Here is a 21,902-nt window from a genome sequence, read left to right as displayed (position 1 = left end):
GAATCCCGCGCGGGAAATTATCGAAAGCCAATGCGTGCTTCAGAATTGCTGATGCGAGTCTTCAAATCCTGGAATATACTTCACCACCGGCTAAGAATCAGCTGACTGGCACTCGATCGCATCTGTTGAGGCGTTGGTTGGGGAGCAGCGGGCAGCACCAAACAAACTCACAGCAAGCTTGCAGCCGGTGATCCCTGGGCGAGTCGACTAGTTACCCGCTTTGTGGCCCACCGAGCTTTCTCCGCAACTGCCAAGCACCTTGGTCTCCGAGCTCGGAGCTGGACGAACAAGAGGGACGAGAAGCAGAAACCACTGAAGGAATCAGAATCACGAAGAATTGGAAGAATTTGGAAGAAAGCGAGGAGAAAAGCGCAAAGAAAGCGGGCGATTCCTGTTTCAAAAAAGGCCGCGGCTTCTGAGGAGAAGTGAGGGGAAAAGCGAAGCTAAGTGATGGAGGGTGGTGCGATGAACAACTTCCAGGTTCCATCAGGCCCCCCTTTGGACTCCGGATAATCCTCGTCGAGTGCCTCTCAATGGGCCTGTCGGATTGCGTTTTTGCTTCCAAGGTTTCGTCAGGTTGATGATACCCGCCTCCCATGCTCGTAGGACGGGACGCATCCCCCAGCGGTCAAGCCGAACGGTTCCGGGGCAACTTCGTCAGGGTTGGTTTCACCGGGCAAAGCTGATCTCAGGGCAAACGAGCCGTAACTAGGGCCTAAAAAATATAGAAATTGGTTGGATTCTATTCTATCTTGATAGAGACTACGGGGCACGGGCAGGCTGTCCTCTCCAAGCCATGCTGAATATTTTCTGGTCTTAACATTTCCATCACTGTACTCTAAAAAATCACCAGGACGTCAAATCATGGACGCGATAGCACAAGGCTCAAAGGGGAAATCTCATCAAATGCTCTTGAGTTGCACTCGTGTAAAGATATGTATATAAACATCGAGAACGGTTTACAATCTAGCTTTGACTGGACTTCCGTTCCACAGCTTAGAAGGAGGCCGACGGCTAGAAAGACTCCTAGCATATGGATGATTCGCAGAATCGGGGACTAGATGGTCAATATCGCCTGTGTGAACCAGCTCAGGAACAGCTTGGTTGATAGACGTGATGCCCACAAGCCTCATGGCACCTTCAAGCTCGTCTCTCATGACTACATGATTTTGTCAATATAAAAGACCATCTCACATGAGCAAGAACGAGGTAAGGACTTACTATCGAGCAAATGCTCCACCCCCTCTTGTCCATAGTTTGATGCAAAGAGCACGCTTCTGCCCATTCCAACAGCCGTCGCTCCCAGACAAAGACATTTGAGAATGTCGGTCCCGCGGCGAATCCCGCTGTCCACATACACCTCCATCTTGTCAAAGACCTCCGGGCAACGCTTATGCAGCTCAAGGAGCGTGATGATAGACGCAGGACTCGTGTCGAGATTGCGCCCGCCGTGGTTGCTGAGCAAAATTCCATCCATGCCCGCCTCCATCGCCAAAATTGCATCATCGGCACTCATCACTCCTTTTAGAATAAGTGGAAGGTGAGTATGGCGTCGTGCCCAGACAAGGTCGGCCCAGGTGAGGCCGGGGTCGATGCAGCCTGCCATAACGCGGCCCAATCCGCCGCCCTTTTCATCATTTCGCGTTTCGGCGTCCGCCATCGGAACCGTAATCCCTTCGTCTGCCCGGACTCTCTCGTCGGCTTCACGCTTCCCTGGCCACGCTGCATCAACCGTGATGAATATGGCCTTGATGCGTGGGTTCGCAGAACATTCCCGAAGCAGCACTTCGGATTTCGCGCGATCCCAGTTCACGTAGAGCTGAAAGAAGTAGTCCGTTCCAGGCCCTGCGGCTGTGATATCCTTCATCGGATAAGATGCATTGTTCGATATGCCCTGGACCAGGTTCCTGCTGTCACAAGCCCTCGCGATTGCGAGTTCACCATCCGGGTGCATAAGCTTGACCATTGCAGAAGGGCTCACAAATAGCGGCATATCTACATCGCAACCAAGAATTTTGGTGCGGGTGTCTACTTCCCTAACATTCCGTAGAACCCGGGGTCGCATGAAAATCCGGTCCAAAAATGATTTATTGGCATCGCGAGTGATCAGATCGTTTGCCGCACTCGAATAAAAAGCCCAAGTTTTGCGAGGCGCTGTTTTCGATGCAACCACTTCAAAGTCGTGGGCACTGATAAGAGTTGAAAGGGGTGGCTTCTCATGATCCAAAACCAATTTCGGGTTAATCTCTGGTGGCGGCTTCAACCATTCATCGTCAACCGTGCGCTGGTCGAGGATTCCCTTAAACATGTCGGGAGTCAGGTTGTCCCGAATAATGGCCGGAGCATGAACGTCTGAGTACGACTTGGTCGCATCCCGACCCGCATACTTCAGGATAACTATCAAGTATCAAACGCAGCCAAATAGTCAGCCGCGGCTAGCCAATCCCGACAAGAGTAATGAGAAATTGGACCACGAACTTGCAGAGCCGCCTGGGTGCTTTGAGATGAAAGCAGTTACATCCCACACCTGGCCGTCCACGACAATCCAGCAATCAGAGGGTGAATTGTGTGTAGCTATTTCTCGAGAAGAGATTTCTCGACGGCTAGGAGTCGACATGACAGCGTATCCTGAACAAGAATTGGTTTTCCAAAGGAATCAAACATTCAAGAAACTGCGAGATCACAAATGGTTCGTCTGTCAGCGTTGCTGAGACGAACAGAAGGAAACAGCCAGTGGAAACCGGCCCATTTAAGATTAACTATCCCAGGAAACCGCTGCGGTGAACACGAAGCAAATCGCACAATGCTCCATGATGCTCTGTTAAGCTCCAGCTAAAACTCGACTAGTCAGGGAGGCAATTTGGTCACGACCTCAGCGGAAACAAAGCCGAATGGGCCTGTGGAGAACAGAGTCTCGAAGCAACGACAGGGTGGTGTCGAGCTCGACTGACTGGAAAGCATTTGAGACGGACAAAAGGTCTGTGAATGGCGCTCACTCGGTTGAGCTGAGGGTCGGTTTGCGTTTGCCAATCAGGAACATTCCAAGATTCCCGATGCTTTGGGGTGACTGTTGTCTGTCCGTGCCCGATCGCGTCACGGGTTAGTTAACTAGCGAGTGTGTTCGGCTCCCGAAGGAATGAGAATCACTTCAAAGTACGCCGGACGCCCTCACAAATCTCAGACCGCTCTATGGACTTGCAACTACCAAAACACTCCATGGCTGTTGGTCTGTTCAGGATACCTGGAAAAATCGGTCGTGTGCTCCCATAACATGATCGGTGCGTCACTTGGCATTCACCGGATGGCAGAGCCTGAATGCAGCGAGATGACTGCGGAGTGGTTAACAAAGGGGAAAGCAAAGCTTGCACCCAGCTAGAGATATTCGAAACCTGCAGCCTCGAATACTAAACACAACTTGCAGTACTGATCGATTGCATCCTCACAGGACAAGGCCAAACACTTTTGCTGCTAGCATCAACCCGTATACCCAAGAACAATGATACCTTTTTTCACCTCTCAAAACGATTGGCTTCAACGGGCGCTTGAGATCCATGAGAATGGAGTTATTTGATCCTTATCTGCGGCTGGTATTTCCTGATATCAACTTGGTCGTGCGACAAGATGGTCCTAAGCACGGAAGTTGGGATTCGCGAAGACGTCCCACCGCTCAAAAAATGATTATTGAACACTCAGGCTCTGTCATAACGGGCCCAGGTGCATGGCTCTACATGCTATGAGTTGACGGCCTACAGTGCGCCGTATAATGAGCCGTAATAGATAGGATTCGAGAGCGTAACTCAGTCTTGAGATGTCACTGTTAGTCAAGCCCTGGTTCAACGTTAATGACGGGTTGGTTTCAAAATCAGCACTCGATACAGTAACTAGCTATCGGATGTGGCGCATTTTTAGAAGTACCATCATCCCCAGTTACAGGACGGAATATATCTTTTTTCTGGGAAACGCGGCATTCGATGCGCACATGGCACTGGTTTCAAATGCATGAAACTGATTGCATTTACATACGAAGCAGGTTATCTTCCATCTCATCCACTGATGACAGCCATTATTTCGAATTAAAAAAATCAAAAGTCAAAAAGGTTCACTCTCCGCATATGGTCAACCACCCTATTTCTCGGGCCTTTCTCGCAAATGATAGCCAATATCCAAATTAGCGGAACGTGTTTATGCGCTTTCCCTACTCCTACATAAGATTAGAGGCAACCCACAATATGACGACGGGACATCTACCTTAGTTGCTAACAAAGCTGCTCCCATCGTCAAGCTTCTTGGATGGCAGCTCTTGAAAACCCTTCTTTCGGCGACTAAAAAGGGCGGGGAGGAACTTGGATTTTGGGCGTTGCTCGACGATGGTTGGTTTCTCCTTGCGTGCGCTCGCGACATTTTGCATTTTAGTCTCCCGACTGATCATGGCAATTTCGTACGCCCCACACATGATGATCAAGAGCCCTTTTCTTGAGGGTCGTACATATCAGCCCCGACTATCTAGTTACCATGGGTACTTTCAACTTACTTTGGTAGGAATTATATATTATTGTTGATTCGCGAAGATGAAGGTTCGAAATCGTCGGTGTGGATTTGGCATGCCTCCTTCGATGCTGACCCGTGGACTTTATTTAACTAGTTAATTATCCCAAGGCTCTTGGAGTGATCAGGAGGGGTTGGGTTGATCCTTGTCAGCTCCTTGTAGAACCGCTCATCAGTGCGGAGAAGGCGCGTGTCCTATTTCTTGGGTATCATGGTATGGGAAGTGCCAGGCCGCGATTGACCGACTATTTTGTTTTGTAGTTGTAATCCCACAGGAGTTTGATTTGGCTAGTTACCGTCCTTCAAGATGCGTTTTATCCATCTCCAGAGGGCAACAATATGCGTGCAGAATGCACACCCATAAATCATGGACAAAACTGATAATACGGAGTACAGTGCTCTACTATGCTGGCTCTGCTTCTTGTGCCAGGATGAAAATTGCATTGGTTGAAAGTTATCCTGGTCGGTTCTTTGATTTCTTGCGCCGCCGGACACAAGGATTGGAGGGTTGGGTCAGCCTTGGCACCGCCAGCCCATCCTGACTAATCCATTTTTCCGATTCGTCGCAACCGTTCAGTTTTGCGATTTCTCGCGTTTCAAGCCTGAGAGTAGAGCCGATGGTACAGCTTTTGATCTCAACGGGTCTCTGGCGAAATTTGGCTTCTCGAGGTGTGGGTGAGACTGCTTTCTTGTTTCGACGTAGCTTTGTTTTGGGGCAACTAGCTTCCACAACCTCACGGGAGGGTCATAGAAGATTCGATTACCAGCATGATAGACGTCAAATTTGTGTAAAAAGGCTGCATACCTACGCTGAAACGCGCTCGAATAACCTCATGGGAGAATTCACAAAAATGGGAGAATCAGCAACGCAGCTGAGATATGTTGACGTAGGTTCTCCAGATCCGATCGGGTGAGCGTTCACCTCTGCAAGTGCTGACCAATCCTTAGATTGGCATCAATCTGGGCGATCCTGTCTTCAGGGGTGAATATCACGGCAAGAAAGTACATGATGATGATCTCAAGGACGTCATCGAGCGCGCGGTCAATGTTGGCTGCAAGAAATTCATGGTCACAGGCTCTGATCTAGAGGAGTCGAAACATGCCATTCAAGTGGCCAAAGACTATCGTACGATGATTATATTCGCTTTTTTCAGAAGGGTTGCTAATATCACGATCTAGCTGGTTTTTGTTATGCCACGGTTGGCGTGCACCCTTGCCAGGCAAAACTTTTCGACTCCTACCCTCAAGGTCCGGAGGCGTATCTGGCAGAAGTAAAAGCCCTGGCTTACGAAGCCAAAGAGTCGGGCTACGCGGTTGCCTTTGGGGAAATCGGGCTCGATTACGATCGGTTATTCCTATCGCCCAAGGATCAACAGTTGAAATATTTTGAAGCACAGTTGGACGTGGCGGTGGAAGTGCAAATGCCTCTATTCTTGCACTCTCGTGCCGCGAGCGAGGATTTCGAACGGCTACTTGCGCCCAGACTTCCTAAGCTGCCTAAAGGTGGCTTGGTGCACAGTTTTACCGGCACCGTGGACGAAATGCGGAGACTGGTCGCTTTGGGTTTGGATATCGGGGTCAATGGATGCAGCTTGAAGACCGAAGAGAACTTGGAGGTTGTGAAAGCAATGCCCCTTGATAGAATTCAGATCGAAACCGACGGGCCTTGGGTATGATCTCCAGGGCTCCTAAGTGAAGAGTGGGCTTGAAAACTAATACGAGAGCAGTGCGAGATCCGGCCCTCTCACGCATCATTTAAATACATCCAGGATGCGCCTGAATTGCCAAAAGCATTCAAAAAAGAAAGATGGCAGAAGGGATGCATGGTCAAGGGTAGGAATGAGCCGATCACGATATCACGCGTAGCGCAGGTGATAGCTCACGTCAAGGAAATTACAGTGGAGGAGGTTTGCAAAACGTATGTTGTATGGCCCTTTTTTGTAGTATGCTGCTGACTCCTGATATAACAGTGCATGGAACAACTCCATCAGAATGTTTGGTCTGGGGGAAGAGGCATCATAAGTTGAGGGATGATGTAGCAAGAATGGGTGATGCGGGATTGTTTATTCACTGCAGTAAATCACATTCACATAGACATACAAATAGAATGTTAGGGAGCCATATCCCGGTGCTAGCACTTCACTGTTGACGGAGATGACCGCTGGCCTCACAAGTGCAAAAGGTGCGGTTGATATAAGGCTGGCGATCGTCACGCGGTGTTACGATAATCCGGGGATGTGTCAACCTTAACCTGCAGCGCTAAACCAGATCAGGTCTAACGCAGCATCGGGCCGGATAATCCTGTACCCAACTGACGCCAACCACTTTGGAAGCTATGTCAGGGCATGTACCCCAAAACAGCACAAGGCACCTACCTGATGTTGACTGCACAGAACTGGTATCCGTAGCCCCCAGCTTACGTTATTGAACTTCTGTTCCTCGCTTGATACCACCTCTGCTCTGCTCAGGTCTCGCCTCACTGTGCCTTTGTTCATCATGGATCTTACGCGTGAGATCTCGTTTAATTTCTGTCATATCGGGGGTTAGTTGTGATCAGCTGTGGAGAAATAGCTTCCTAGACATCCATAGCAGCTTAAGGCAACCCTTTTATCTCGCTCGGTGGTCTCCCACGGGTTGTTCATCCAGGCTAGGAGTGACAATAAGCTCTCACCTCTTTCTCCTTCCTTCCTTTACGCTCCTGACCTTCCCGCATATCCCTCGATCTCCCACTCCTCGAATCCGTCTCTCCTGAATTCTTCTTTCTGTCTTGCTTTCCCTTCTCAAGCCCCCTGCTCCTATACATCAGTGACGTGCAGCGGTTTCCTTGCATCGTCGAAAGCAACCTTGGAGTGGTGTTTCGCAAGGTTGACATCCGCCAGTGCCTTTCTCTTTCGTTGGTGGCCGTTTTGACACATACCTTTCCTGTTCCTTGAGATACTCTTCCCCGGGGAGCTCCCTAATCAACAGATTCTTCCCCTTCTCATCTGGTACGGCGACTTAGATGTCACAGTGCGACGCGATGGTGGACGACCTTCTGGACTCGCCTGTTGCCGATACTCCGCAGTTACTATCACCCGGCTATGATGGAGTTGGCCAGATTGGTATGTTTATGCCCCATCGCTTTTCCTTTTTGGCACACTGTCTATTTTTCGTTCGCTGGCTTTCCAATAGTTCACCCCGGGGGTTCTGACGGCCGTTTATAGTCAACGGCAAGAAGAAGTACATCAGCAGCGGATTTGAGAGTGGCCCTAGCCGCCCGCCCACTCCCCACGGCCCAGGTCTTCCACCTAATTTTGCCGAAGTCGTCAAAGGGATCTATCGGAGCAGTTTTCCTCTGCCAGACCATTTTGAATCCATCAAGAAGCTGAATCTGAAGACAATCCTGTAGGTTCACTGCTTCATTTCGTTAAATGAAGGCTAAGAGTTATCCAGGACTCTCGTCGACTTCGAGCACTCTCGCCAGTTCAGAAAGTTCATCAAGGATAACGGAATTGTCTCCCACGTTATCCCCATTATTGCGAACAAGGATCCTAAGATTTTCACCCCTCAAAATACCGTTCTTGATGTGCTCAAGATCCTTTTCAATCCCAAGAACCACCCTATCTTAGTGCACTGCAATAAGGGAAAGGTATTTTCGTCTAATGCCGAAGACTCAAGGGTATTTTCTGACTGGCCACTTAGCACCGAACTGGTTGCATCATTGCATGCTTTAGAAGGGCGCAGGGATGGTCTAACGCGGCTGCCGTGGCTGAATACATCAAGTACTCGACGCCCAAGTCTCGTGTCTTGGACCGCAAGTTCATCGAAGCTTTTGATGCAAATATTCTCTGTGAGCTTGTTGATCGGGTGGGAGCACAGTATTGGACCCCTAGCAGTCCTCCGGAACGACAGCCATTGCAGGGGGAGCCGACCAACTATATTAACGGACATTCTAAAGAGGCCAAGGAGGGTAAGGATATTGACGGCACTCCTGGCATCCTCGCTTCAGACACAAAGCAGCTTTGCGATATGGACATGAGTTGAATCCACTTTTTCATTATCCATAGCTTGCATGGGTTGGTTAGTGCTTCGATTCCAAAGCCGCTAGACGTGTTAACTTAACTTTGGACAGATTTTAAAGCAAGGCGTTTCAGAGTACGGTAGGGAGTTTGTAAGCTGGAATAGATGAAAAGCGGCAACAATGATGGGGTCTTGAGGGGGCGAACGGAGTTTGTGTGGTCGACTCAGTTACCATTTTGATTTCGAACCCGAGTCGATGGCGGACGAAGCGGTAACAGAAATCCAAACATCGCGACTGCGACGAACTAGTCAAGCATAGACTTTTCATGTTCTCACTGCAACGGGGCTGCACGTACATGTTTTAATACCTGGTTCTTTTCTCGATGAATTCCGCAGATTCCAAATGCTGGCCAGCAGGGTTCTTCAGCTGTATGATTACATTGTTTCTAATTCGTTTGTTGAGCATCAGCTGGGCTTTTTTTTTCTTCTCTTCAACCTCCTGTTGCTTCGGGTACTCCTTGTCCTTCGCATGCACGTTGCAATGACTTTTGTGAAAGGAGCTTACGCGAAAGGGGGCTTAATTCCTTAGCTGTAGTCATGGAAAGGGTAGAGGGAAGGCAAGGAGACTAGAAGCCCTGGGATGCTTTCAAGCTCATTGTATTATTAGAGAAAAAAAAAATCTTTCATGAGCTCTTTTCTGCGATCAAAAGTACACGTTTGTCTGGCGGTGATTCCAAATCTAGTAGATCACATGTTGCTATTTGCACGCAAACTGCCCACTAACAACATGAGAATTTTAGCCCAATCAAAGAACAAGGCAATGCTCGGCTGGTGTTTTTGGGGTTTATTGAGTTAAAAGAGCATCTCTTCATTATCAATGCACCTAGTCAAGCAGGCAATGTTGCTGCTAGACGTGCTGTCTATGGCTATGCAGCTGTCTATATCTATATCTATGTCCATCAAATCATCATAATCGTCATCCTCTTCGCCCAAAATGGGGTCTGAATCTGTAAATTCTGCCAGAATCTGCGGGGAGCGGTCAATGAATTCTGCAGTCTTGTCGGAAGCGTTATCATCGAGCATTGGCGACGATGGCTGGTTAATCTCGAGCAGTTCGTCGAAAAACTGGTCGGTTTCAAGATTATCAAATGGGTCTATGAAGTAGTCCTCCTCGACCGCTGCTTCAGTGTCGAAGAGGCATTCAAGATGGGAAATATTATCGGTGAGACCAAGCGGTTGAGCAGATGCGGAGATTCTAATTTGGGGATCAGAGACGGGCTGATCTGCCTTTGCCGGAGCTGTTTGTGAAACTTCTTGGTCGGTTGTCAATGGGCTAAGTTTAGATGCTGGGTGCGAACAATGTAGTCCGTGCTGCATCGTCGTCCAAAGAAGGCATTTCAGGATTGTCCGAGTATTTGGATCGTCCGTTGCTTCTCCTGTTGGAACTGTGTTCTGAGGGCCGTACGTCTTCCAGTATATGTGCTTCAGATTATCTAGTTTTGACTTGAGCACTGGCGATCGAGTGGATGAAAGAAGGGAATGTATTCCCCTAGCAATCACCGGAATAAAAGTTGCCCGTTGCGATATAGCCTTTTGAAAGTTAGACAGTACGATGCTTATTAAAGTAGCGTTTGTATATCTGGTAGCTTACACGGTTATAGTTTGCGTTCAATGCGTGGGATGCGAGACTAGGCAGGATACCCATTTGCGTCTGAAGATCACGTCCAACGTGTGATTCTGGTTGAAAGAATTGATGGCAGAGAAAACTGCGAAGTCCAGAATCTAGTAAGGAAACGTAGTGCTGGACCATTTTACCAGGAGGATTGGCGTTGGATGTATTTGAGTAAGCCGCTCTGTTCGAGCCTATGGAGCTGGAACTTGAAATTGAGCTTTGACTGGAAAACGGGGAGTCACCGTCAAGTGAGACCCAATCTTCCCTCAAATTCGACGTTATTTCAGACATGTCACAATCGAGCATGTAGTCAGTCATGGGGCGCCGTTCAGGGTACTGAACGGCGGTAGTATTAGTGGTACAAAGGCTCGATTGGTTGGCATCCTGCAATAAGGGCGAAATCTCGGAGCTTGACAGAGTAAATTCAAAGCACGCCTCAACGTTCTGGATGGAGGCCAGGGGAACACCTGAAGGTGGCTGAATACGAGGATCGAGGTTAGAAATAAGGCTATTTAAATGCCTCAGCTTTCCGGTTCCCTGTTGAGACAGGAGAGCAAAGTCTCGTTGAAGAGGAAGCAGAATATGGGCTTGGTACACATCCTTTGTCTCAAAGTTGACTTGATGTCCTTGCGGCGCCATGGATAGACAGAGATCGGACCATAGCTAGCTCGGATCAGTTTTGTGATTCTAAATTTGAGACTTGAACTTGCCTTCGCCCTGCAAAGCATGTCTAATAGGCTATTTAACTCGTCTATTGGCCTTTCACCGTGGAGGGCATCACATATCTTGATGCTAATCTTGAACCATAGGGTTGGGCCCACGCAGATCCATGCGTTTGCTAGATCTGGGATGGCGGCTGGATGTAATGATTGGGATGGCGATGCAAAGGCGCAGGAAAAAGAGAGCTGTGCAGAACCAGATACGTTAAGCTGGAGAGGATAATTGTGATATATTTGTGTAATTGGATGTAGTTGAACATTGTTTGATGCCATGTCCTATCGTATCAATTGGCGTGGCTTTATTAAAAAGGTAGTAGAAGTATTCAAAGCCAGGTTTGTCCAGCATCCGGTCAACTAGAGAGATTCTCAAGATGCTCTTTAGCGATGAGGCCTTGGAGAGAGCAGCACAGGACCAGAGGACTACCGCCCAGGAGGGAACGTCAGATATCCCGTTTCGGGAAACAGCGTCGCAAATCCAGACAGCTAGTTGAATCCATACATCGAGGAATGCTTTTCTCACGATGTCTAATACCAGCGATTATTTCTCCAGGCCGATGAAGCCCACGAAGGAGGTGAAGTCGAAAAAGGGGGGCACGTGACGGCACCTTCGAGCCACAGCAACAGGGATGAACTGAGACCATAATTAGTGCCATGTCGCGGCATCGATGCTCGGCGAGTTTTAGTTTCTCTCAGCGCGAGGATGAACGATACATGTAGCGATGCCCAAAGGCACCAACAGACACGATGTCCGCAAGGCTGAGGCAAACGGGCATGACGCGGAAGAGGCTCGCTCGCTCCTTTCTCACTCCGTCGACGATGACGATCTAATCGACCACCTGGAGCCTTCCCAACCCCAACGTCCATCCGCCCCTAAACGGCATTCAGCGCTCGCTCTCTCTACCCTAAGCAATGGGCAACCCCGTACTCCCCGTACTCCGAACCGTGTTCGATTTGACCTTGGAGATGGCACGGAGGAGGAACCCGGACGAGATTCCTCATCAAATGCACGCGCTGGGTCATGGCTCAACGAAGAGGATTACCTCGACGGGGACACACGCTCCATAAGGAGTAGCACTGGGCAAATGGCCCCGCTCCTCACAGACATCGAAGCACCCAGCGTTACCCTTGCGACCGCGGACTCAGACTTCCTTCCCGAAGAGCACCTCGAGAGTGCCCGGCCGAAGAGCAACTTACGAAACGCATTCATGAACATGGCAAACAGCATTATAGGCGCGGGGATTATTGGACAACCGTATGCATTCCGCCAAGCTGGAATGCTAATGGGTTGTATTCTCTTGGTTGCCTTGACATGCACGGTCGACTGGACAATTCGCCTGATTGTTGTTAATTCGAAGCTCAGCGGAGCCGACTCTTTTCAATCAACTGTTGAATTCTGCTTTGGGCGACCCGGATTGATAGCTATCTCTATAGCGCAATGGGCGTTCGCGTTTGGGGGAATGATCGCCTTTTGTATCATTGTTGGAGACACAATCCCTCATGTCTTGGCCGCACTTTTTCCAAAGTTGAAAGAATTACCATTCCTATGGCTTCTGACAGATCGACGCGCTGTTATCGTTCTTTTCGTTCTCGGGATATCTTACCCGTTATCCTTGTATCGGGATATTGCAAAGGTACGGACTACGCCACTAGTTCATCACTCATCGGCTAACCAACATAGCTCGCCAAAGCGTCGGCGTTTGCCTTGATAAGTATGCTCGTCATCGTCGTTGCAGTCATTACCCAAGGAGTTCGATTAGAACCCGATCTCAAGGGTCCTATCAAAGGGTCGCTTTTTGTCAACTCAGGCTTTTTCCAAGCTGTTGGAGTCATCTCTTTTGGTAAGTCTGATCTAGATTTTAACCCGAGCGCCAACAATGCTAAACATATCGCTAGCTTTCGTTTGCCGTATGTATAAATAAAAGACCCACCCGATGTTGGATTATCCTTACCGAATTTTAGATCACAACAGTCTTTTGATATACGGCTCTTTGAAGAAGCCTACTCTCGATCGCTTTGCACTGGTAACCCACTATTCGACAGGAATCTCGATGGTCATGTGTCTGATTATGGCATTTGCCGGTTTCCTCACCTTCGGGTCCAAGACGAAAGGCAATGTATTAAACAATTTTCCAGCTGACAACATTCTTGTCAATATTGCAAGACTGTGAGTAGCTTCAGCCCTACTGGCTATTGACATGTTTTTGCTAATTTGGCTTTTATAGGTGCTTTGGCCTTAATATGCTAGCGACTCTCCCACTTGAAGCATTTGTTTGTAGGTCGGTTATGACAACCTTCTACTTTCCTGATGAGCCATATAACGTGAGCCGTCATCTCATCTTCACCACCTCACTGGTCGTTACATCCGTGGTATTGGCCTTGATAACTTGCGACCTTGGCTCTGTCCTAGAGCTTATTGGAGCAACGAGTGCTTGTGTATTAGCGTACATTCTCCCTCCTCTTTGTTTCATCAAGCTTAGCGCACAAAGCTGGAAAGCAAAAATTCCAGCGGTACTTTGCATTGTCTTTGGAGTTTCTGTCTTGTGCATCAGCGTTTTGCAAGCAATGGTTAAAATAATTAGACGTAAGTCGATTCCCCCCTCCCTTCAGACGCACTTTTTCTTGCGGGTTCTCTCTTCTCTTAATCTCAAGGTCGCACGCTAATATACTTGGCCTTAATAGAAGAGGGTGGACCCATGACCTGCTAACAAGCTGACTTTGTGAATATTCAACTTTTCGTTCATGTTTTATTAGATATATAGACATTTATTTGCTGAGTCTTTTATTTTGTGAGCTCCAAAAGCTTTAAACGAGCGTCTGCTCTCTGGCATTTAGCCGGGAGTCACTGTTCGCGTTGCCACCCGCATTTATACGGCAACCCGAGTTGGAATATGGTACAAAATCCATATTCTATTTCCTACTTGCTTTTCGGTACTTGTCTTCATGGAGACGTATCTTTCAACCCTAGAGCACCGTCTGAAGTTCCCGCAAGCCAGGCGCTGGAAAGTATATAGCCCAAGTCTACTAAGCGCAATATACTTGATTCCAGTTAACCTTTTGCGTGTTTTGAGGATTCCTTATTTCCTATTGCGATTTTCTAGATTCCAACTCGTATATGCTGTTATACATATTAAGTCAATTTCCGGAAAGACGGGCTCTATTTCTTTGCGCCTGTGTTTCGGTAGGCCGCAGGTTAGGCTAAGGGCCCTTGCATAGCAATGGCTTTGTTTATTCCTGCATATTCTTTCTCGCTTTCTATGTCTGCAAGCCGTGAAAATTCTGTGGCAGTTCAAAGTGATATCATGGGCCGGAAAACCAGGGCGCGGCGGTTGCTGGCCCGCGGTTGAGTCGCGTCGTGTGCAGCTATTCCCACCACTGTTTTGACCTGTTGACGTTTATATCAACTGTTGTCGTTCTCTTCCCCTCCTCTTCTCTTTCTTCCCTCCTCACCACTCTTCCTCTTCATGCTCCTAGAACATCCTCTTCCTGAGAACCTTTGATCCTTCTCTATTCTCCTTCCCAGTTCCTCCGCTATCCTGTTCAGCCAGTATTCTCTCTTTTTCTAATGTAATCCTTTCTCTTGCTGGAGAACCAGTCTCTCTACTGTGAATTTGGCAACCATTGACTATCTTGGATTGTTGTGGCCATCTGCTCATTTCCATTCCTACAGTCACTGTTTCGTCTCACCTTTCAATTTCGCTTCATCTGTTGAGATTTCCGTCTCTACTTTCACTCTTCTTTCGTCTTACCTTTCACTTCGCCTCATTCATTGAGATTTCCGTCCCTACTTTCACTCTCCAACTTTCGTCTCACAGCCCATCTGTTCCTCAGCACAAGGAACCTCAGATTCCCAGCCTCTGATAACAGGCAAGGGATTACCAATATTATCCAAAGTTGGTTTCTTGACTGCCGTTCGAACTTGTTTGAAAATCGCAACAAACAAGTAAATTTGACTGATGAAGTGTATTAGATCTCCTATCCCATAATTGAAAACTCCAGCGGCTCCAATATGAATGACTCCGATGATTATGAGCGGGTTTCCCGCCTTCAAATACTCCAAATGGTATGTGAATGCACCAGCATCTATGAGCCTACATTTTCTTACCTATCGTCGCTTTAGGAGGACCTTGGTCTAGCTAGACGCGATTACCTTTCGACGCGAGACGAAGGATCAAAGCAAAGGCTTTCTTTACGCCATTTGGAGGCTTTCAGAGCTTCCAATCAAGAAGGAACCCAGAGTCAGCGTCTGGCTGAAGAGAATAAAGATAAGCTAGATGCTTGGAAGAGTAAGAGACCGATGCACTTGCTAGCAAAAAACTGTTTTGTTAATATCTCAAATAGACGCCTGGAAAACCATCGAGGGCCAAGGTGAAGGTGAAGACCTGGCTCCGATTATGGAAGGACAGTCTCATAGGTACAACCTGATACAGGCGATCAAGAATAAGGGTGGGCAAAAGTACGATACCGAACCAGATACCTCAGTTCATCCTCGCGGCAGACGAGCACTCGGAGCTCCCGGTGGTGCTGGTCGAGGAGGCGGCGTAATGGGAGCTCGTGGACGTCAACAACCAATGGTTCAAAAGTCGTATGTAGATGCCGCTTGCTGCTTGATCTTCGTTATCGCCTTGTTAACGCTAGTCTATGCAAGGTTGGCTGTGGCCGCGAAGCAACGGAGCAAGGCGGCAATCATACCTCCCATCTCTGGCCGTCCATTAGATCCTGCAAGAAATATCAACAACCCTCAGTCACCTCCAAGGCGAGGAGGAGCAAAGGGACGTGGCGCTGGGCGTCCAATGCGCCCGGTTACTATGAGGCACCGCATTCCCGTCACAACTCTTTCGTGAGTAAAATATATTTCCTTTGTGTTCTCCCACCGTAGCTAACGGCTCCTTGAGAAATACACTCAATGCCCCTGTCCTGGCAGATTCAGCCTCATTTATGGCAGCTGTTTTGGGACTTCAGACTACACATACTCCGAAGCCAAATATAGTGTCCGATCAGTCGGATAATATTTTGGTTAATGATGATACTAGGTCTGAGCAAACTCGCTCCGGTCTAGGCGGTGTCGAGTCCTGCGATGATGCCGATACCTCAGACATGGCTATGGATATCGAGGGAGATGAATCCTCTGAAGCAGAGAATCTAGAAGCGGCGGAGGAAAAGCTTGTTCGGGGGTCTCTTAAGAGCCCAACACCGGAGCGACCAATTTTGAAAGCCTTAGAAGTATTTGGGAGTCCTTCTGCCAGATATGGGAACCAGACTGACTCTCTAAAACAAAAGGTCGATAAGGGATTTAGCAGCAGCTTGCCTCAACCTAGATCTCCCATGAAATACCGCGAACCAGCCACATATGACAGTGACAGTGATGATGATGATGAGTCGATACTTCTCCCAGGTACTGAATCTCCGACCGTGGTCAATGATGAACCCGAACCTGCCACCAGCCCTCAACCTTCAACCATCGATATGAATCGTAAGGATCGGATCGCCGCAGAACAGGAGAATGCGAGTGTTGTCCCACGATCGTCTGCAGTGGAAAATCAAGGAGAGAATGAACTCTCTACAGCAAAGCAAGAGTTGGCGGAACTGGAGCAGACCCTGTCAACTGGAATGTTACCTGTTTCTGTTATAAACGTCCTAAAGTTGCGGAAAAAAGAGCTCGAGGAGATTATCTTCGTTAAATCAACCAGGCCTATTGGAGATGCTCCTTCGGATATACCAGCGCCAAGAGAGATGTTTAAGAAGCCCTTCACTGCGCCGGCAAGAGCCCTCCCTTTGCCAGATGAGAAGGCCCCAGTACAAAGAGAGGCTCCTTCAGCGCAAATAGGCATGCAAGCTCGCCAAACTGCGCTTGAGCCGACAAGGGAATTGAAAACCAGCCGAGTTGACGATGCTGTTCGAACATCGACATTTCCTATGTCTAATGATGAAACTAGCATCATTGGTAATCATTTACTTCCAGGCCGCGAGGGCAAGTCTGATCCCATAATTCCTCCAGCCTTTGCTCAAGGTAATCGCAGACCACGAAGGGCCCATTTGGATGCAAACGTTCCGTGGCCACATCGACGAAACTTGGACACACCCGACAAGGATGATATTCCTATGGAGGACACATTTGTGGCTGAAAATGCGAAACCATCTCAGCCGAGCACCACTAGGACCTCAGCTTCGCAGCCTCGATATGGATCTCAACTAAAAATGCGGGAAACGCCTTATCTTCCGCAAACCGCAGCTGCTATGCAATATGCCGGGCAATTATCGAATATGCCTTTGACTAACGAACGCCCGCAACTTCAAGTCCCTGTGCATACAGCTACACCACCCACTAGCACTAATGCGGCCAGAACCGACTCATTTCCTCTTAGGGATAGTTATCAGGTTCGTCAGAGAATTGATTCTGTTAGAGTCGGAAACGAGAATAACCCTCCATTGGAAACGCCCCAAACCAGACTTGCGACATGCACACCGAACAACCCATTTTTTTCAAGACGAGGCAACGAAAACCTATCGCCAGTAAAACAGGCCGGCAGTAAGCCAGGTGGTCTTGCTGATTCCATGTGGGCTCCTGCTCCTAGCGCACCGCAGCAAGGAACTTTCGGTAAAAACGTTCTCAACAGCGGTGAAACATTTCAACGGGGTTCTCAGCGCGACAATAAACCGAATACTCGCGGAAATGATTTGATGGCGTCTAGATGGGCTCATTGACCAGACTAGTTGCTTTTCGTGTTCACAATTTGCCCACGAAGTTTCATGGAGTACTTGCATTCCCGCCGACTATATTTCTCGGGTATCTCTGATGATGTGGTTTGATCTCTTCGGAGTTTCATATCCTTCACAGGTTCTATCAATGCTAGTTTTGATTTGCTCAAAATCTGACGCTATGATCGACATTTTTCCTTTCTGACTGAGCCCTGCACAGCTCGTTATAGGTTGACTTTCCCTTACCCTCCATGCTAGGATCTCGAAACTGTAACCGTGGCTATCGAGATTATATATCCTGGAATCAAGTACTTGACACCGTTAAAGGGATATCGACGGCAAGTAGCTTGCTGCATTCACACAATTGTCCACTAATGCTTCATTTTCCCCAAACTTGGGCCAAAAGGGAATAAAGGCGGGGGTCCCCCCCCAAGGGCCCAATGGTGTGTTTTTCTTTTGGAAGGAATATTTTAATTTGGAATTTTTGAAGCCTGGGGGACAATCCCCCGGAAAGTTCCAAAGGGCGCGTTTTGGTTTTTTTTTTTTTTTCCCCCTTTTTTCCCCCCGGCCATTGGGGGGTTTTTAAAAAACCCCCTCCCCCCGTTCCCCCCCGAAAACTTTTTCTTTTTAATTAACCCCCCCCCCCCCCCCCCCCCCGGTATGCTTAATATTTGCTTGTTTTCCCCAAACTGCTTTCATTCTTCCTTAAAAACCCATAAAATTAAAAAAGCCCAGATTGCCCCAGCACCCCAAATTAAGTAGTTTAGCTAGTTGTCGCCAATGCAGAATCTTTTTGCTATCAGGCACTTGTGATTTAAAAATCAGCCATTCATCTTGAAAACTTTGCAATACATATGAGTGGTTTGATACTTGGTTATTCATATTTCTGTTTCAACAAATAGTTAACCTTCAAGAATACATCATGCCGATCCTATGCTACCGACTTGACTCAAAACGCCCATCCTTTCTGGTCCTTCTAGTTAAGCTAATGCAAGCAAAGACATCAATTTGGATCAGGGCTAGGGAGCAAACTGTGCCTACAAACATGCCGTGTCGCAGGCTAAACGACATTGAGACCGCCCAAATTTACCAAAAAAGAATAAAATGGGGTTCGAGATTTGTGACATTAGGATCAATTGCATCTTTATATTGTCTCCGGTCATGCTTTGGACTGCTCGTTTCTTGAAGCAGCGACAGAATCGACAATGCTATCAATTTTAGGTTTCTTCACAGCTTCATTGCTGGTTGGGTTGGATGGCATATTTGTCACTTCTGAAAGAGGTGGCCTTTTGCCATTTATATTCTGAACTGCACCCATTGTTGAGCTCGATGTGGTTGGATTATTGTTAGAGTCATTGCTCTGGTTATTATTGTTTACTGTCATGCTCCTTCGTGTTGGCGGTCGATATGAACTAGTCATTGGCGGTCGAGCAGGACTTACGAAGGTACCAGGCCCGGGCCCGCCTAACGGTGTCTGCGCCCATGCGAGGAGAGACGTAAGTTGATGATTGGCTCGCAAGAGGCCCATTGTTTGAGTTCGGTTTATGTGGTGTTTGGCTAGATATTTGGGCCTCGACGTTCTGAAAGGTTTTTCGAGAAACCGGGGCCGATTTTGCGTGTGTGATACTAAGGGTTTTTCGAATGGATGGACTGTCACATTTAGGGTCAAACGTGGGGGCAGGTTTGCCTTGTTCAGTCATATTCGCAGCGCGGGCGGAATACCAAACACCAGGTTCCATTTGGGGATTGCCCTGTGGAGTTTGTGATCCGAGGGGTGAGGGCGGTTTTGATGGAGAGTGGCTTCCTCTATTTCCTGTACTCGGTTCAGCATTGGTTTTGTGCTGGTTGCATGGCAAAGGCGGGGGTAGATCGTGATTCGACTGGGCTATTCTTCCCGCAAAGGGCTTTGAATCATTGGCGGCCGATTGTTGTGGTGGTCGAGCGGGGATTTGGGCCTTGGGTGTTGTATATTGGTTTGCTTGTATATTCGGTCTCGTTATCCGGTCAGGAGGTGCGGGAAGGGTCGAGCCAGATTGGCGAGTAGTGGCAATTGGTGCGGGAGGCGGCTGTGGGGGTTTGGATGGTGTAACCATATGATTTGGGACCGCGTGTGCGTGGGTGTTAACAGTTCCAGCATGCCTCTGAATGTTTGGGCGACTCGGAGCAGATCCTCCATGGTTTTGTAATGGAAGCGGTGGTTCCTCATCTAAGCTAATCTCATCTGGGTGACTGAGGTGTTGTTCCCCGAAATCGGCCTCATCAAATGCATCGCCTACACCATAGTTAGGAAAAGCGAAATTAGTAGCAACCGCGATGTAAGCGCTTACTGCCGAAATCAATTTCAGTGTCGGGTTCGTTTGACAGCTTGCTTGGGAGTTCAAGTATGCCTTCAGCAACATCTTGAATCACTGCAGGTGCATCGTTTCTGGGTGCATTCGCAGCCGTGACAAGTTCCTCCTTAATAGGTACAAAATCCGTATGGCGGTGTAACTCGCCGACGTCCCACCTCGCCTATTGCCAATGTTAGTAGTTAAATAAATGAATGGTTTGGGCGGTCGCCTCTTACTGGAACGGCTTTGACCTTGGTCACTTTCGAGAGGTAGTCCCTGTCGTATATGCAGTTGCCGAGGACGTTTCCGAACATCCTTAGGGCACGCTTCAACGCATCTGTTGTCCCCTCCTTTTTGGCCTTTTCAAACGCAGCGGCTTTCCCCTTGGAGTTTTCAATGTGACCATAGCCAATATCCTAGGGTAAACCCGTCAGCGCGAGCAGTGCACACGAGGCAGACAAGCCAACCAACCTCATGATATGTTCCGTCCCTCAGCGTCACCCTTACAGTTACTGACAGTCCTAATGAGATCTTGCCAGTGTTCGGATCTTCTTTAACCTAAAATCCTCCGACCCTACTTAGCCATTGATTCAAAGGCACCGGAGAGATCCTATTCCCCTGGGCGGCATCCACTCACAAAATCAATATTAATATTCTGGATCGAACTTGACCATCCATTGAAGCCAAAAACTTCATTCGCAAGACTTATACATTTGTCAGCCGATAAATAATGTACTCGTTGTCCGCCAGGCCCCGCCCGCGAGGATAGAAATTCTGGCCCAAGCCGTTTGTCCAACCGGCTTTGCAGCGTCGCGATTTCCTGCGCTGTGTAGACATTTATGCGCTGTACTGGTGGTTCAAAAGGGTTCGCTGCATTTACGGCTGCTGAATAGGACCTGTGTTGGTCCCCATGGCTAATAAATGGTTGGATTGTTAGACGTGCTTTGTTGACAAGGCGGACATATGGACTTACGCTGGCATCATGAAAGACTTTGGGGGTACATGTGAGAAGCCAGCGTCCAGTCGAGCGGTCGAAGAATAGTTTAAGTAAATTGGGCGCTGGGCAAGCCGTGTCGTCAAGTTTGGGTTGGTGCTTGATATCAAGCAGACCGGACGCGTCAAACGCGTGGAGGCTCGAATTAGGCACCAAGTCACGTGGTGTCGCCGGTTCGTCGGCTTACGTAATTTGATGGCTATGTACTCCGGAGTTAACTTGGTGGAGAAGATCTAGTTTTATATCTTTACAGAGTAGACACCGCTTCCAACCATTTGAATATGAGTTGAATTCCCCTTGTTCTTGCTTGGTCATGATTGCTGTAACTATTCAGATCTAGATAAGGGACCCGTATGACATCGAGGTGCAACTCTAGTTGGTCTAGCTCAGCAAGAACAGCTTCATCAATGCTGCATTCGTGGCTTAATTCACAATCAAACTGGCGCTTGGCACAAGACCGAGTTCTTTCAGTGTCTCTCCAAAGTATTCGTTGTCGAATACCTTCCTCGGGAAGTTCTGGGTGAAACTGTGAACTTCCAAACCGCTCTCCTGGCTTAGGGCAGTAGCAACTTCAAACAGAGTGGTGTCAACCGGAAACGTCTTCATCACATTTCCCGAAGGCGTCTGCAGCCGTAACCTGGATTCTGAGTATGCCGACGAAGGCTTGGGAGGGGCCACCGCGACTGGCGCCGCGATAGAGGGCGTTACTGGGCGACCCTCTCGAGCTGCCTTCTCCTTCTCTGCTTTGGCGCGTCTTTCAGCCTTGTCAGCCTCGATTTTGGCCCTGATCCGCTGCTTCGCTTCCAGCTCCTCCTGCTTCTCACGTCGCTTTTTGGCTGCTTCTTTGATCTGCTCTTTTCGTTGCAAATCTTCTTTAATATCCTGAGACTCCTTGGTGTTTTTCCTTGATTGTTTCCTAAAAACGAGCACTGGGTCACTAGAGTTTC

General features: G+C 48.4%; 8 protein-coding genes across 8 annotated transcripts; 4 read left to right on the top strand and 4 right to left on the bottom strand.

Annotated features, from left to right (window-relative positions):
* Positions 1-959: 959 nt before the first annotated feature.
* UREG_05576 (uncharacterized protein) lies at positions 960-2,308 on the bottom strand (the record flags this gene model as incomplete). The annotated part of the gene is made up of 2 exons (XM_002584841.1): positions 960-1,159; positions 1,222-2,308. 2 exons carry the CDS (start codon positions 2,306-2,308, stop codon positions 960-962), a joined length of 1,287 nt encoding a protein of 428 aa, XP_002584887.1.
* Positions 2,309-4,249: 1,941 nt separating this feature from the next.
* UREG_05575 (uncharacterized protein) lies at positions 4,250-4,453 on the bottom strand (the record flags this gene model as incomplete). The annotated part of the gene is made up of 1 exon (XM_002584840.1): positions 4,250-4,453. One exon carries the CDS (start codon positions 4,451-4,453, stop codon positions 4,250-4,252), a length of 204 nt encoding a protein of 67 aa, XP_002584886.1.
* A 943-nt stretch (positions 4,454-5,396) lies between these two features.
* On the top strand, positions 5,397-6,567 carry UREG_05574 (uncharacterized protein; the record flags this gene model as incomplete). Its single annotated transcript, XM_002584839.1, has 5 exons — positions 5,397-5,432; positions 5,494-5,671; positions 5,725-6,215; positions 6,273-6,463; positions 6,516-6,567. The coding sequence occupies 5 exons, from the start codon at positions 5,397-5,399 to the stop codon at positions 6,565-6,567; spliced, it is 948 nt and encodes a 315-aa protein (XP_002584885.1).
* A 997-nt stretch (positions 6,568-7,564) lies between these two features.
* On the top strand, positions 7,565-8,568 carry UREG_05573 (uncharacterized protein; the record flags this gene model as incomplete). Its single annotated transcript, XM_002584838.1, has 4 exons — positions 7,565-7,646; positions 7,749-7,929; positions 7,978-8,203; positions 8,269-8,568. The coding sequence occupies 4 exons, from the start codon at positions 7,565-7,567 to the stop codon at positions 8,566-8,568; spliced, it is 789 nt and encodes a 262-aa protein (XP_002584884.1).
* Positions 8,569-9,396: 828 nt separating this feature from the next.
* Positions 9,397-10,855, bottom strand: UREG_05572 (uncharacterized protein; the record flags this gene model as incomplete). The annotated part of the gene is made up of 2 exons (XM_002584837.1): positions 9,397-10,134; positions 10,196-10,855. 2 exons carry the CDS (start codon positions 10,853-10,855, stop codon positions 9,397-9,399), a joined length of 1,398 nt encoding a protein of 465 aa, XP_002584883.1.
* A 799-nt stretch (positions 10,856-11,654) lies between these two features.
* Positions 11,655-13,640, top strand: UREG_05571 (uncharacterized protein; the record flags this gene model as incomplete). The annotated part of the gene is made up of 5 exons (XM_002584836.1): positions 11,655-12,566; positions 12,614-12,773; positions 12,895-13,099; positions 13,158-13,516; positions 13,615-13,640. The coding sequence occupies 5 exons, from the start codon at positions 11,655-11,657 to the stop codon at positions 13,638-13,640; spliced, it is 1,662 nt and encodes a 553-aa protein (XP_002584882.1).
* Positions 13,641-14,941: 1,301 nt separating this feature from the next.
* Positions 14,942-17,637, top strand: UREG_05570 (uncharacterized protein; the record flags this gene model as incomplete). Its single annotated transcript, XM_002584835.1, has 4 exons — positions 14,942-14,995; positions 15,053-15,218; positions 15,274-15,772; positions 15,966-17,637. 4 exons carry the CDS (start codon positions 14,942-14,944, stop codon positions 17,635-17,637), a joined length of 2,391 nt encoding a protein of 796 aa, XP_002584881.1.
* A 1,406-nt stretch (positions 17,638-19,043) lies between these two features.
* On the bottom strand, positions 19,044-20,942 carry UREG_05569 (uncharacterized protein; the record flags this gene model as incomplete). Its single annotated transcript, XM_002584834.1, has 5 exons — positions 19,044-19,903; positions 19,959-20,142; positions 20,198-20,377; positions 20,599-20,875; positions 20,935-20,942. The coding sequence occupies 5 exons, from the start codon at positions 20,940-20,942 to the stop codon at positions 19,044-19,046; spliced, it is 1,509 nt and encodes a 502-aa protein (XP_002584880.1).
* Between the last annotated feature and the right edge of the window lie 960 nt (positions 20,943-21,902).

This window comes from Uncinocarpus reesii, genomic scaffold (genome assembly GCF_000003515.1).
Source record: "Uncinocarpus reesii 1704 scaffold_3 genomic scaffold, whole genome shotgun sequence".
In the NCBI taxonomy this organism is placed as follows: Eukaryota; Fungi; Ascomycota; class Eurotiomycetes; order Onygenales; family Onygenaceae; genus Uncinocarpus; species Uncinocarpus reesii.
This window is presented reverse-complemented; position numbering and strand designations above follow the sequence as displayed.